The sequence below is a fragment of the Heliangelus exortis genome, chromosome 7 (genome assembly GCF_036169615.1).
Source record: "Heliangelus exortis chromosome 7, bHelExo1.hap1, whole genome shotgun sequence".
NCBI lineage: Eukaryota > Metazoa > Chordata > Aves > Apodiformes > Trochilidae > Heliangelus > Heliangelus exortis.
In genome coordinates this window covers 4,782,362-4,798,412 of record NC_092428.1, presented here as the reverse complement: position 1 = coordinate 4,798,412, position 16,051 = coordinate 4,782,362, and the positions used below count along the sequence as shown (strand labels likewise).

The 16,051-nt window shown below is 44.6% G+C and overlaps 1 protein-coding gene across 1 annotated transcript; it reads right to left on the bottom strand.

Annotated features, from left to right (window-relative positions):
- Positions 1-5,899: 5,899 nt before the first annotated feature.
- On the bottom strand, positions 5,900-14,477 carry PPIF (peptidylprolyl isomerase F). The gene is made up of 6 exons (XM_071748296.1): positions 14,048-14,477; positions 11,936-11,966; positions 11,034-11,122; positions 8,726-8,822; positions 8,007-8,082; positions 5,900-7,620 (listed from the first exon to the last, which is right to left on the bottom strand). The coding sequence occupies exons 1-6, from the start codon at positions 14,243-14,245 to the stop codon at positions 7,485-7,487; spliced, it is 627 nt and encodes a 208-aa protein (XP_071604397.1). The 5' UTR covers positions 14,246-14,477; the 3' UTR covers positions 5,900-7,484.
- Positions 14,478-16,051: the final 1,574 nt, after the last annotated feature.

Here is a 16,051-nt window from a genome sequence, read left to right as displayed (position 1 = left end):
TGCTTGGGGCCAGGGCAGTTGTGTGTGGGTCAGTGAGAGAAGCCCAAGAGCTGCAGCCTTGCCAGATTTGCTGGCAGAGCCTGCAGAGCCAGCCCTCCACCCGAGGTGCTGCCACAGACCCTAGAGCAAGCTTAATGACCTCCTTCATCAGCCACGGGTAATTAATGCTGCAATTTGCATTGTTTCCCCATTGCACATGGCCAGGATGTTGTTTGCCAGCTCCATCCTCCTGCCTCCAGCCCCTCCACCCAGCCACATCCTTCTCCCACCAGCAGCACAGCCCTGTACCCAAGCAGCATCAGACCCCAAAATATAAAACTTGAGCTTCTGCAGTGTAAGCCAGGAAAAGTCCTATCAAAAATAAATTAAAAAAAAAAAAAAAAAAAAAATGCAGCAAAAGCCTTTATGGGGTCCTGGCAACACAAGGAAGGCACATGACAGGCTGTGCTGGCATCTCTTGGTTTTTGATGTACCAAATCATGCAGGTTTCTCCAAGGACACTTTGCACTTTGTTTGGCCTTGGCAACCATCAAGTGAAGAGCTGCTTCCAAAAAAAAAAAAAAAAAAAAAACAAACAAACAAAAAAAAACCCCACCCAACCAAACTCTGACTTTTGGCAGAGAGAAATAAAAAAACAAAACACCTCACAAACAAGCAAAAAGAAACCACCACCCCAAAGACACTGCATCATTTGGAGCAGGCACTGTTTAGTACTAATATATGAAATTTATTGCTTCAGCAAAGCCTGAGCACGAGCAGCTGCTGCTTCCTCCTCACACTGCTCTGCATCTCTGAGGACCACCTCGTGGGAGCTGTGCCAGTGGTGGGGTCGGAGCACTGAGCCCTGGGAGAGGGGCTCCAGGCCAAGCCAGGGCCCCTCCTTGGGGTTGGGGTCCCCCTGGGGCTGGGACTGCAGCTGCCAGGAATCACTGACAGATTGCTTTTGGCTGGGCTGGGACAGCCCTGTTTGTTAGAGAGACACCAGGAAAACCTCTCTGGAGGAAACTGCAAGGAGCTGGGGATGAGGTAGGAGCAAAGAGAAGAGGGGGGGGGGGGGGGGGAAGAGAGCAGAAAAACCACAAGCCACTGGAGCCTGCTAAAAATTATTTCCACCTAGTAATTTTAGCAGCTGTTGTGTTCCTCTGCCTACCTTCCTGGATGAATTTTAAGTAGGAGGTGAGGGACAATGAGAACAGAGACAGAGCTTCCCCCTCCCTAAAACCTCTCTACATTTTTAACTTCTCCCTGACCCCATCTTAAAGACACAGCCAGTTCTTCTCCCTGGTTACATGGGGTTTGACCTGGCTGGTAAAAAGAACTGGGAATTCACACCAAGGTTTCTTAAGGGTGGTTAAAACCTCTCAAAGAAGAACAAGCACCTTTAGTCCAGCCCTTCAACCCAGACCTGCCCAGCTCTGGCTTCCAGGTCCTGAATACGGATGCAAACCAAAATGCAGCTCCCCAGTAAATAATAAATGCCACTAAAAACCACTGCTCCTCCCCACGTGGCAAGGGGTGGTTTCTCTCCAGCATCTGGACCTCAGCAATGCCCTCCTGCCTCTGCGGGGAGGTGGCCCTGAGGAGATGCAGCACAGGGAGGTGGCTGTGCCTCTCCACTCACCCTACATCCAGCTGCAGCAGCCACATCTGGAGAGGATGGAGAAACCTTCTCTGAGCCCTGCAGTGAAGCTTCCTGCACGTTGAAGCCCTGGCAGCAAAGCCTGCTCTTTGGCTGGAGGTTTGCTGGCATTCAGACACGAGCTGTAACCTGTGTTTTAATCTTTTATAATAATAATAATAATTTTAAAATATAGATATAGTGACTATGGGCTAATATCAAGCAAAATGCACACCGTGCTGTCAAACCACATGAAGAATTGTCCCCTCAGAGGGGACATGGAGGCCCGAGCAGCAGTTTTAGAGCTTGAAGTCTGGTTACCTGCTCATTTATACTGCTCTTTCCTGGGGCCTTTGGGACCTGAAAGTTTTGCTGAATTCCTGAGGGCTGACGAGATGTGCTGCTGCCTAATTTTTCCTCCATTCTCCACAAACTTCATCAATCCCAACGATGACCATATTTAAGTTTTCATTTCCTTAACCAGCTAATAAATAACAAGCAATTTGGATTCAGGCATAGCCCCTGAGACACTTGCACTGAACTCAAGCCCAAACCACCAGCAACATTTTATTTCCAGCCATGTCCCAGGACATCTCCTTCACCACCAACAAGGACAGGGAGCAGGTACTGACAATTTTCTGCAACAAGGTCACTCAGACCTTTCTCCATTGCATCTGAATTCCAACTCCATGGCATCTGAAGTCAACAAAGATCCCCTGTAACACAACCACAGCCTCTCCTGCCTCACACAATTGCCTCCAAGTTCCTCTCCCCCATCTTACACCACTTACAGCTCACAGGGATGGTTCTAGGACTCCCCCAAGCCCAGATCCTCACCAACCCAGGGCACAAGGGCTCCTCCTCTAGGCAGAGGTTTTAGGGAAAAAAACAAAAAAACAAAAAAACATTTCTAACCTCCCTCTGCATCTCTGTTTGCCCTCACCCAGCTGGGTACAGCTGGAAAAGCAGTTTTCCTCACATGAAACAAATGGGACACAGTCCTCTCCCATCAGGATGGAAATTAGAGTCAGGGAAATGAGGCAGGGGGGGTTCAGCTTCTTTCTCTCCCACCATCTGGCAGCTCACCCCCAGCTCATGCAGGATGTGGGCATCAGGTGGCCACAGGATCCCCTGGCAGATGTAGGGACCACACGGAGGCAGGAGGGCATGGAAAAGGAGTATCCAGGGCTGTCCTGGGAATGTCAGGGCTGGAGAAGGAACTTCAAGGCTCAGGGAAACTGTTGCTGAGGTTCAATTTTCAGTTTTCAGTGCAACAGATTGATGCTTTGGGATGTGAAGATTTTGGGCCAAAATCCACCTGTGATCAGCCAGTTTATACAGTGTCTGTCTTTAAAAAAAAAATAAATAAAAACAGAGTCAGAGCCATACAAACCCCTGCACTTCAATATTTAAAAAGGTTTTCACTTAAAGGTCTGTGCTTTTTTTAGCCTCATTACTTCTAAACTGGGTTCAAGGTGTTTGTCCAGCTACAAATTCTCAGCTAGCAGCAGGACATCCCCACTGTCCTTGAAATAGCATTTAAAATTATGTCTACTTGTTTAAGTAATTCACTTCTTTGAGGTTCTGATTGTTTATACATTGCTACCAGCAGAGTATATGCATTACAAAAGAGAACAACATTTTGTACCTCAAACCTCTTGACTTCAAAGCCTCTAAGCTTTATAAACAAAGAGACATAGCCTCAATCCAGCACCAAAGAAAGCAATTTATGTAAGCAGAAAGTCTGGAACAAATAATTAAAACATGAGACTAAACAAAAACATTTGCGAGTTTGTTGAAACAACTTTGAAATAGAAACTTTTTTTTTTTTTTCTGTGTATATTTATTTGCATTTTACCTAAGGGTGCCCCCTGAGCTTGTTGTTTCTTTCTTGTGTTGCACTTGGAAGTGCAGCAGTGGTCACCACTGTGAAGCTCACCCTGTGGGCTCTTCTCCTGGCTCACCCATCCCTCACCCTAGGAGCTGTCAGGATGTGCCAAGGAGATCAACAACCTGTCTGCCAGTCTGAAAACTTTTATTCAACACCCAGGTGACAACTTCCAGCAGCTCAGCTCAAAACCACAGCTCCAAATTCTTTCTCTTCCATGATTTATCAGAGCTGGGATGTCTAACCAGGGCCACCAGTTTGGGTGACACATTCCATTTAACATTTTTTGCCATACCTCAGCTGCCACAGATCACAACAACAAGCAGTTGTGGTTGGGGAAGGCATTACTCATTTATCTTCTCACCCTGCAGGAGCAGAAAAAAAAACTCTTCAAGGGCTGGCTGGGTTTATTATACCCAAGATATGCCCAGCTCTGCAGCTTTTGGTACTCCAAGCATAATTATTGCAGCTCATCTGATGTCCCTGGAGCTGAAAGGAAGCGACAGCACAACTCGGTACCAATATTACTCTAACTCTGACCCGCTCCTCACCTGAATTTCGCGATGCTTTGGGCTCTCCAAGCCGGCTCTGACCGATGCTGTGGCAGGAGGAGCATCAGGGAGGAGGCAATGGGCAATCTCCTGGTGCCACCTGGTGGGCAGAGGGACAGCAGACAGACTCCTCCTCAGCCCCAAGCCCGGCTGGGGAGCTGCAGGCTCCATGGGAGCTCAGCAGAAAAAAAGGATTGGGAGAGCCAGGCAGGCAGGAGGGATCCACACTGATCCTGTGGTGAGGAGAGAGCTGAAAAGAGAGGGCGGAGCTGAGCCTCTGCTACACCCAGGGCACCTCAGGGCACCCCAGCTCAGTTTCTCTTCCAGAAGCAGCATTCTGCAGCAAAATCACTGGGAAGGGGAGGAGAAATCACACTGGACTTGAGCTTGCATGGCAGCAAATCTTTGGTATTTTTAATATAGCCATGAGTAGCATTACTTTACATGAGTGCATTACTTCACATCACACCCCTGCTTTTCAGTGAACCCTGTTTTGAACTGCTTCCAGATCCATGCTTTTTCCCAGCAGAAGACAAGGAAAAGAACATCCTTACAGCCTACTGGAATTTGGGAAGAAATAATTTGGGGCAGTTTCCTACCTAACAGTTGAAGTGGGTTTGCTCTGGAAGCCCAAGTCCTTTTCTGTATGCAGCTGTGAGTTTGCTGTAATCGTTTTGCTGGGAAGAGGCACAAAATCCCAGAGTAAGGAATTATTGGTACTGCCCAGCTCCTCCTGTGCCAGCCCCTCATCTGGAAGGTGACAAAACACCAAGCAAGGAGAAACCTCTCCTAGAACTGTTTGACACAAGAGGGTTCACTGGGGAGGGACAGGCACTTAAGATCCTGTAGAAAATTAGAGAATTATTAATGCAGGCTGATTTCTGAGGACTTACCCATGAACTCACCCATCCTGACTTTCAGAACAGGAAAACCCCTGCAGTGCTGCAGGGTCCAAGGCTGAACACTGCATTTTTAAGGGAAGGGGGTGAGGGGAGAAAACCCAGAGAGAGAACCCCAGAAAAATCCATTTTTAAAAAGACAACTTGATACAAAAGAACCCCCAAAGATTTACCAGCTTGTCTGACAAAACATGAAAGCTCCTGCTGTACTGCTCCAAGTGCTCAGGCAGCAAAGAATTTCTTCTGGCAGAGAAAAATACTCAGGATTGGTGGCTGGGAACCAAAGCCAGCCCCACCAAGATGCTACAACCAGTGTTACCAACCACAGTGCTTCTGCAGATCTATATACTATATATATATATACCATATTATATACTATATGCCACAGCCACATCATAACATGCATTTTATTACTTCCGTTTTAACACAGAGTTCTGAGAAAATGGACATTTTTTCTGTCCAGTGGCAAAGTATCTTCCACTGGACTTCTCAGCCTATAAAGAGGAAGATATTAAATTCTTAAGGTCATCTCTGATGACACAGCAAGGAAGCTTTTCCTCAACTGCCCAGCAAAAAACTGCAACTCCCAACTTTAAAAAAAAAAAAAAAATTCAGAATTTAAAAAGCCACCTTGTGAATTCACACTTCCCCCACTATGTCTGCAAACTAAGAGAATCAATCAGACAAGAGAACAGCCTCAAAACCTGAACCACCATCCTTATGTGCCAGGTGTTTGAAATTCATCAGTAAGAGGCCAAGCATGGGACCATTTCCCTCTCTCTTGCTGGATGTACCTCTGAACAACACCAGTTTCTGGATGCCACTGGGTCAATCCCATCACCAGGTGTGGGGAAAGGAACAGCCTGAGTAAACATGACAGGTCTCAGCTCCTCACACACCTTTTAGCTAGATGTATAAAGCCACATTTAGGAAACAACCAGACTTCTTTGGTGGTAGAACTGTATTTAATTATTTTTCATGTACAAATTTGAGGATACACACACACACACACAAATAATCACTGTTTTATCAAAGTGAGGTAAGTCAAACCAGCACAAATTAATAATTAAAAAGTATGACAAAGAAAGATGAAACAAGCTAGAGTGGAAAGAATAAAAAGCTTCTCAATTCCATTTTCTGCAAAATTACACTCTGCATACTACCTTGCACACACAAGAATGCAGCCCTTAGTGGGAAAAAAAATCCAGTGCAAAACATTTTAAACTCACATATTATCAGAATGAAATGGAAGTAAATTCACATTTTGAAGAGAGCCATCACAGCTTCTTTTTCTCCTCAGGAACAAGATTATTGCACAAAAACAGTCGAGAGCTTTTTCCCCAAAGCTTTAATGATTCCAGAAGTGATGTTGTGAGGTTCCAACACCTGTCAGTGCTCAAGCACTCCACACACCAGTTTATACAAATGAAATGTGTTTATCTGACTGGCTGAATTCTTTCCTTCTCATGCACCAACCCCACCAACAATGATCCTGCTGCACCAGTTAGGCCTTGTGACTGACTTTGTGGTGACCAGTTCTGACCTCTTGATGATGCATGAGAAGCAATCATAACCCAAGTTATAACCCAAAGGTGGGCTGACTTCCCAAGACCATCAGGACACAAAAAAACCAACAATTAAACCCATTTCTCACTCAAGCAAGCTCACTATACTCTGTATTCTCAAAGTGCAAAAATTGGCTGTTTGAGAACTGTGCTGTGCTCCTCACAGAACCAGATCTCAGAGCAGAACCACACTTTAAGGAAGTTCACAGTTGCATAATAAAGTCATCCCATGGTTTTCTGGCTAATTTGTGCTCATATTGCCCAGACAGAGCCCTATTCTAGTAGGCTAATTAGACCTAAGACAATATAATTAACCCAAAAGTCAAAGCAAGGTAAGGTAGAGTTCAATTTTAAACAGTGGTCTGAGACTACCCAAAAAAAAAAAAACCCACCAAAACAAAAAACCAAACCAGAATTCCTTTTTTAAAAAACCCACAACCATATAATTAATCCCATTGGATAGACTTACATTGAGACATAAAGAAAATGTCTGACAGTCACAGTGCAGACAGCCTTGGTGTATGCTACTTAAAAATAATTTTTTTCAAAATTAGGATCAACAACAGAATAGATGTTAGCACCAAAGGAAAAAAAATGTTTCTCAATTTACATCCAACCCCCAGCTACTCAGCTGTCAACTCCACCACCAAGTCTAACACCTGAAACATGCAAAAAACTAAGGATCAATGCTGCAGATATGCCCAGAGTGACCACATGGCTTCTTCCAGAACACAGTGGGGCTCTTACCTGACCAGTGTGACTACCAACACAGCTCAGTTAAAACATGCTTCAGATATTGCTTTATGCTTTTAATCGATATTATTCAATGTGAGTATAAAAGTTGGACCAAGTTAAATAGAAAAAAAGTTCCACAGGTGCTATTCATGGGATCAGAAATGTTTGGGGCTTCTTGGGATTGATTTTTCACAGCATTAAAGTTGCCCTGGAGGGCAGGGAGAGAGGCTAGGACAGCTGGCCACAGTCAGTAATGACAATCTTTTTGGAGGTCTTTCCACTTTTGGAACCAAAGCTCTCAATTTTTTTCACGACATCCATCCCTTCCTTCACATGCCCAAAAACAACATGTTTTCCATCTAGCCTGCAAAACAAACAAATAAAAGGTAGTTTTAATAAACAACATAAAGACCAAACCCAGCTCAGAGAAGATAAAGCTGCTGATCTTAACTGCTCCCATCTGCTTATCAGCACTATGGAAAAGGCACAACTTTTCTACCAGTGACATGAGATCCTCTGGACTTTAGAAGGATTATGAGGGATGATGGCCTTGTTACCCTCTGCTCTTCCTCCCTCAAGCAGCACAGAACAATTTATTTTCCATTGCGAGAGGAATAATTTGGAAATGAAAAACCAAACCCTCCCAAAACAAAGCAGCAAAAAACCATCAACCCACAAACAGAAGAAAAGCCAATCTCTCCAGATCCAGGCATCATTTCATGAGGTTCAGATGCAGGACCAAGAACCTACCAGTCAGTTTTTGCAGTGCAGATGAAGAACTGAGACCCATTTGTATTGGGTCCTGCATTGGCCATGGAAAGAACACCTAGAAGAGAGGCAGCAGCTTATTAGCTTGGTGTAACACGTGTGAACATTTAGATTAAAGCCAAGATGTGATGGTTTTACATTGTTTCCAAATGATTTTTAATGCCAAGCTCTTGTCACTGACTATTCCCTCCAGCCCAGCCTCCCTACAGCCCACAGCAAGAATGCTGGTAATGTAATTAGTTGTACATGTCCTGAATATGATTATCATCAGGTAACCTCCACTGTGCTTAAATAGCAGCAGTGGTTTCCTGAGATGTGGAAGGAACAATCTGAAAAAGACAGACTACAGAAGCCAACCAGATGTTCTTATGCATGGCTTTTTCTTTATTTTTTCTTGATTTGAGCTTCAAAGGACATCCCTGTGCTGTTCAGTAAGTAAAAAAAAATCCCAGTTTCACTTCTGCCATAATCATCTAAGGAAGCATTCAAGTCTACAACTTATGACAGAGGAAAATAAAAGGAGTAATTTCACTTTGCACAGTTTCTAAGTAAAATATAACCCCTCCACACATTATTTTGCACAGCCCCTCTTACACTAAGCAAGAGTGGAAATGTCACCCCTTACAGGCTGCCTTCTTTTTTTGTACAGCATCTTCATTACAGGTTATGGTCATCAGAAGGTAGAAAGAATGTTTATTTACCTGGTCCTTCATGCTTAAGTATGAAATTTTCATCTGGAAATCTACTGCCATAAATGGATTTTCCACCAGTTCCATTATGATTTGTAAAGTCGCCACCCTGAAACAGAAATGTTTATTAACTTTACAAGCACATGAGTATCATTTTACATCAAAAGCAATGATGAAAACAGACTCATTTGCTCTAATTTAAAGGTAATAACATCAGTAAATTTTCTTCAGGTTAAAAATGAGTACTGTCATACAAGGATTCAAAACCACATAAAGAGATGAAGATACAATCAAGCTGTAAGTAAAGTTCTGCTCCAGATTTTGCTGATAATTCTCCAACTAACACCCATAACTCCAACAACCACCCTGCTGTGTTACCATCCTTGCAACAAATAGCAGTAACTTAAACAAAAAACACCTCCAATGTCTCCAAAAAAAACCACCCAGATTCATTACCATAGGGAAGACCTGAGAACTCTTTTGTTTTGCTCTCTGTTTCTTCTAACAGGTGTAAGTACTGGGCAGGGTCTTTATTATTATTATTATTATTATTATTATTATTATTATTTTCTCTTTCTGGGTTTTATTGTTTAACTGCTACACTGGAGCTATTTTAAACTTCCCTCAGCTTTATGCTGCTTGCTGGAATAGATGTTACCACCTGACATAGGTCAAACACACAAAAAGCAGAAAACCAACAAAAAACAAACATCCACAGAGACTCCCAAAGGTGGGTGGACACTAAATCCTACAACTGGCTCCAGCCACCTGCCATCTCCTCTCCCCAAGGAGACACCACCCATGGCACTTAAAAAGTTTTTCTTTCATGAGCTGTTCATCTCCCCAGTCCCATCTTGAGCAATCCACTTCAGGTGGTGTTACAGCTGCTCCCACACAGTCCCAGTAGTGTGTGACTGCCAAATCCCAGGTGTGATGACCTCCAATTAGGTTATACCAACTGCCTGACTCAGCTGATCACCTCCAGCTCACCAACTGGAAAGGCCTCTGCTGTTTCCTCTCACTTTAAAATACTTGAAACCTGCACCAGTATTTCCACTTCATTAATGACTACCAAGTAATCATGATGAACATCAGTAAGATGAACATCAGCTCATCACCTTGCTGAATCACAGGGTCAGCCACCTAGAATCTTCATTTTGGGTTCACTTGTGGGGACAAAACAGGGAGGGGAGAGCAGACTTAAAAAGAACTTCACAAATTCCTGGAAGAACTGATAGGAGGGTTTCTATTTTTCTTATATTTATATATTCCCGACCCCCACAAGGCTTCTAAACTTTGTCATTTTGCCTGCATCACAAAACCTTGGTCTGCATTTCAAGAAAATAAGTTCCCAATAGCCCATTTGTTCCTTTCTCTTCTTAGAAATAGGTCATAAGGTTTGGGCCTCTCTTTCTGACAGCTCTATTTTTAGCTTTAAAAAAAAAAAACAAAAAACAAAAAGCAAGAAGGGGGAACCATCACAGTCAGCAGTTAATAAATAAAGCACATTTCCTACATCCTTTATCTCAGATTTTTTACAGAACCAGCCCATGATGCAATTATGTTGAAATTCAGCTTCTTTTCAGGGAAGACAGGGAAGGACCATGAGGAACCATACAATCCAGTGCAATACAGCAGCTGAAATCCTGCTCATCTGCCAAGCACAGTAGAAAAAAGGCTTTCAGAAAGGCTTTTTCTGTCTGTGTTTGGTTTTGTTGTTAACGTGCATTGACTTTAATCCAGAATTTTTGAAAGACTCATCCTTGAAACCAAAACAAAAATCAGTTTCAAGTGTGTCACCTCAAAAGTCTACCCCAACCAACCCTTTTGGTTGTTTCCCCCCTCTCCACACTACAAAGATGTTCAGAAAACAACATCCTACTGTTTTTTCAAGAACACACTCTCTATTGTGAACAGTTTATTCTATTAGGAATAAAAAAAATGGACATGCTGTTTTCTTAGCTCACTTAAAACACAAAGTTGATTGTAATTCTACCCACAAAGGCTTCCCTCAAGCAAGAGTCATCCTGCCAAACACCCCCCACACTAAAGGATGTTGCTATACAAAAGCACAAAGGCTTACATTAGGTTAAGACAATCTACCCATAATTTACATTTATTTGTACAAAAGATGTGCCAAGCAACAGCCAGAGCAAAAAGATTAGAAATGCAAGTCACACTCTCATTTCATTATTCTGTAGTTAGCAAAGGTTTGAGCAGAGCCACTTACAATGTTAATACTGGTCTAACTGGTTCTAAAAGTACATAAATAATATACAGATTAATTTCATAGCAAAAGTAAAAAAAAAAACCTCATTACCTGGCACATAAATGAAGGAATCACTCTATGAAAAGTGGATCCTTTGTAGCCAAATCCTTTTTCACCAGTACAAAGAGCTCTAAAGTTTTCTGTGAAAACAAAAGATGTTGCCATACATGACACATAATCCAACACAACTGGACCAACTATGTCCCAAGTTTATATACTTAAAAAAATGTACAGTATATTGAAGGTATTAATGGTTTATTAGTAGTCTCCATGTTTTAAAAACCTAAGGAAACAAAGCCTGGTACCAACACAAAGCTTTTCCATCTCACCTCCCTTTTATTCTGATTTTCTATCTTAACTCCAATCCCCTTCCCTCCCCAAATCCACCACTTGGGTGTCAAAGATTTCATTTTATGCCTTTGTTCTGTACAGTAATAGTGATGATTATACTTTTTCTAAGGGTATTAATCTACTGGGAATTTAATAGAAAGTACATGTTTTTCAGAATCACTAAACAGCTGAAGAAACAAGCACATGAGAAAACAAAAACTTTGCACTATGAGTGCTCTGATCAGCTACTTACAGAGAAAACAAAACCCTGTATGTTCTTTGGAAACTCTTCAGAGACAGCATCTCTTTGGTTTACTCTTTCTCAACTGCTTTGTAGTTTGATTTTAATGCAAATTTATGTGGTTTAAGACACATATTTATTCACCACTGATAACTGAGCATAAGCACTGTACTGTCTTAACACAAATTACAACATGAGACTTTTTGAACAAATTAGAATTCCTCACTAGCACTGCTCTGACAAAGTGTTGTATTTCTCTATCTAACAAATGGGAACTGAAGATGGAAACAGCTTCCAAAAGGTGACAGAATATTCTTCTTCTTGAAAATCACAACCTAAACCTTAAATACATAAGTATGAAATTCTGGAGATGCTACCTTACCTGCTGTCTTTGGAACCACATCAGCTTTCAGCTGTAAAGAAAAATACACAAACAAATATGTAAGTCAGCTCATCCATGAATACACAGAAAAAATTCTCCATGGGAGGCTGCTACACCTGAACTCCCTTCCCAAAGTGATCCCTAACTGAAATCACACACCACCAAAATTCCAAGAGCACCTTAAGACTTTCCAAGCACTTGCCTAGTAATTAAAATATCTCTTCAATGCAACTTTGGTGAGTCAATGAAGAGCAACTTGATGAGTGTCTCGATAGTTTCATTGATTGATACAGTAATTTAGCAACAACCAAGAAGAATCTTTAAAACAGACACCAAGGATCAAAGCCAGTTTGGCTACAGCTGGAGAGATAAAAGTCTCCCCAAGAGAGGCATCTGTTGAAAACTGTAAAAAAGGCAAAAGCAAAAGAAGAGCAGAAACTGGGTATCAAAACTGACTCATGATGTTACACGCACGTTTGTTAACAACAAAAATTTCTGACTGATTGGTATGCACCTTTTTTAACTAATCTTAAAAAACTTACAGTAGTATAATCACCTGGAGAATGTACCATAAAAATGGCCACATCAGTTCAGACCAAAGTTTTTTTTATCCAGTCACACAGCCTGATGGTGGCCAGCAGCAAACACTTTAGAAACAGCATGGCTGTGGCAAGAAGCTGATGTTCCTTCCCTTGGATGATCTACACCTATAATACCTGTAATTTGCAGCTGAATCTGACCACAGCTTAGCCAAAGATTCCAGATGATGCTGCAATACGTTCAGACAGTCTGCAAACTGGGCCTACCAAAAATCTTTCACACTGCAGTGCAATGCTGCCACGAGAAATATAGTGATGTTGATGCTATTTTTTTATAATACCATCCAACCATTTACTAGGTCTCACTGATGAATAAGGAACGTGCAGTTAGTTATAAAATAAATGCTAACATAATTATAAAATATAAAAATATAAATAAAAATATAAAATAATTATAAAATTAAAAATACTTGCATAAGTATTTTTACTTATGACTCCCTCGAACATTGCCTCCTGAGGACAGGAGAGCTGTTGGTGCCTCATTGATTTATCCACTGATGCTTCCAATGATGAATTGAACTTTATCCTCAGGGGAAACCCTTCTAGACAGAACCTTTAAGAACTGTATTTTAAGAAATCCATCAATACAGCCCCAAGGTGGATTCTGGAAGCAGGCAGCAACCGGGCAGGGAGAATCCCCCTCCAGAGGGTGGTTTTGGAGCACAGCCCTGCTCTCCTCCCGCACTCCTGTCCCGCATCTATTCCCAGGGGAGTGCCTGGCCCTAAGGAGACCTGGTGCACCGCAATTAAAAGTCTCGGCATTTATAGGTCTTTTCTCAAGAATTAAAAGAGTGATTCCAGCCATCGCGCTGCTTTGCAGCTGCCGGCACAGACGCCTCTGGCCAAAGCTCGCAGTGCGCATGGAGCGAGAGCTCCGGGAGAATCTACTTCAGAAATCCGCAGATTAAAAAAATCAAACGAGAAGCACCCAGGAAGCGGGGGGAGGGAGTAAAAAAAAATAAAAAATAAAAACAGGACGAAGCTGGAAGAGCGGCTGGAGACCTCCACGGGCTACCCGAAGGCCATGGCAAGTCCCGGAGTCGGTACCGCTCACCTTTCACGCTGCGGTTCAAAGTCTTCTCCCGCTGGGTCTCCCTGACACCTCCACCCCGAGCACAAGGCACCCGTTCCCGCAGGATCCATGATCCACGACCGCCGGCACACTCCGGCCTCTTCCCGCCCCGCTCGCCTCCCCTCACCGCCCTCTCAGCCCAAGAGCGGGACCCTAAGGGCGGGCAGGGGGTTCGGCCACCCCATCCAGGATCCGCCACCCCACGCAGGGTCCGGCCACCCCATCCAGGATCCGCCACCCCATCAGATATCCACAACCCGCCGGGCCCTTCTCACACAGATCCCGGGGGCTGCTGTCCCTTCCCCGCGGCCCCGTCCCTGCTGCCCTGTGACCTTGCCTCTCACCCGCCGCCATGCCCGGCAGCCCCGTTCGCCCATGGCTGCCCGGGCACCGACCCCAAGGTCCCACCGCCACCCCCCGCGGCAGCCCGGCCGCCCTTACCTCCAGCACCACACGTCCCAGCGGTTGGTTGTCAGCGCCCACGTCCAGGTAAACCACCGGGTTCGGCGTGCCGGTTCCGACTCCGCCACAACTGCGGGCACCGGTCGCCCACATGCAAGCGAGCCCCGATGGCACCGGCAGTAGCAGCAGCAGATCCCCGGGCGGGCGGAGGAGGCGGCGGGCGGCGCTGAGCGCCATCGTGCCGGGGGCAGGAGGAGAACACACCGACACCGAGACAGACACACGAACCGGGCCGCCCCCGACGCAGGTTTTTATGGGCTCCGCCGCCGGGCCACAGCGCCCCTGGGGGCGGCACGACACGACATGGCGGCGGGGGTGAGGGAGGCGGGAAGGGAGACGGCGCCTTACCCCGGGCAACTGGCGGTGCCGGCTACGGCTGACGGGCGGGAGCCGCCATCTCCTATCGCCAGCTGCCCTGTTACAGCGATTTGAGGGGACTCTTGGGGTGGTTTTTTTTGTTATTGTTCGTGTGGGTGCGGGTGTTTGTTAGTTGCGGTGTGTTTTGTTTTGGTTTGGTTTTTTGGGTTGTTTTTATGTTTTCTCACATCTCCTTACTCCCGGGGGGGTGCGGGTAAAGCGGGATGAGAAGTTTCCCGAATTTTGCCACCCAGGCAGGCTCCAGGGGTTTGGCTGCCATCAGGTGCAGGGTCATGGGGCGCTGCGGGGAAACGGGAGTCAGGGCCTGAACCTGCACCCTGAGTCACCCACAGCACCCAAGCCAGGGCATCGCCTCCTGACCCGTGACAAAACTGTACCTCTGGTGTCACCTGGGCATGGCATGAGGCCTCCTCGGGAAGATTGTGCCCAATTCTGGACCCCTCGGTTTCAAGAAGGACAGGGAAATGCTGGAAAGGGTCCAGCGCAGAGCCTCCAAGGTGATGGAGGCAGTGGAGCATCTCCTGGGGAGGAAGGGCTGAGGGGGATGGGGCTCTGCAGCTTGGAGATGAGAGGTGATCTCATTAATATTTATAAATATGTAAGGGGTGAGTGCCAGGAGGACTGAGTAAAGCTTTTCTCAGGGAGCAATGGTTATAAGCTGGAGCACAGGTGGTTCTGTACAAATATTAGGAAGAAATTTTTGACTGTGAGGGTGACAGAGCACTGGCACAGGCTGCCCAGGGAGGTTGTGGAGTCTCCTTCCCTGGAGACATTCAAAGCCCACCTGGATGTGTTCCTGTGTGACCTGCTCTGGCAGGGGGGTTGGATTAGATGATCTTTAAGGTCCCTTTCAACCCCCAACTTACTGTGATTCTGTCACCCCCAGGGATTCCCCGGACACAGCTTGGTGTTGGCTTCCTTTGCCAGGAAACATGCCTGAGGGAATGAACCAGTGAGTGTAGTACTAGTCCAGGTTAAATGGTTTACAAAAGGAAACACTGCTGGTGTTTTACATGAAAATAACAACATTTTAGTTGTCACAGTTTAGGAAATTAGATCAAAATAATAAGTAGGTAATTTTAGTCATATCCAGACACTGTTTTGAAATCTGCTCCAGTAGCCATCCTGATTCTCTACAGAAGAACTTTCAAAAGGTTTTCAGATTCTTAATGCCACAAAATGTCCTGGGTTTGGCCCTAGTCTGTGAGGATAACAAAAGCTCTTCCATCACCATACCAGCAGCAAGACAACTCCTCTCATAAGCCACTATATGTTGCCTCTAAAAAACGAGTCCTGGTGGGATATTTCACAATCTGCATACGTTTTATTCCATCCAAATAATTAATGCTGCAGTCCACACTGGTAGGTGAACCACAACCTGCAGTTACTCTGTTAGCAGTGACTGCTTCAACCAGCAGCCATATCACCAAAGACAAGACAGATGCTTCAGCAGAGCTGCTGATGGGTACTCATCTTCCTACAGATTTCATCAATCTCTCCCTTTCATCAGTCTCAAGAGACAACATAGAAGTTACAGTTGGATAAACAAGGAGGACCCTTTTTGGTGCAAGTTTCTAAATAGGTATTTTTAGAAACACACCTCTC

Bases quoted from the DNA above. Each gene is read 5' to 3' on its own strand.
- PPIF (XM_071748296.1), bottom strand. From the start codon at position 14,245: ATGGCGCTCAGCGCCGCCCGCCGCCTCCTCCGCCCGCCCGGGGATCTG. The intron at 11,967-14,047 runs GTAAGGGCGGCC...TTTTCTTTACAG, and splicing joins TGGGACGTGTGGTGCTGGAG to CTGAAAGCTGATGTGGTTCC. The intron at 8,823-11,033 runs GTAATGAGGTTT...TTTCTGTTTCAG, and splicing joins TTCCTTCATTTATGTGCCAG to GGTGGCGACTTTACAAATCA.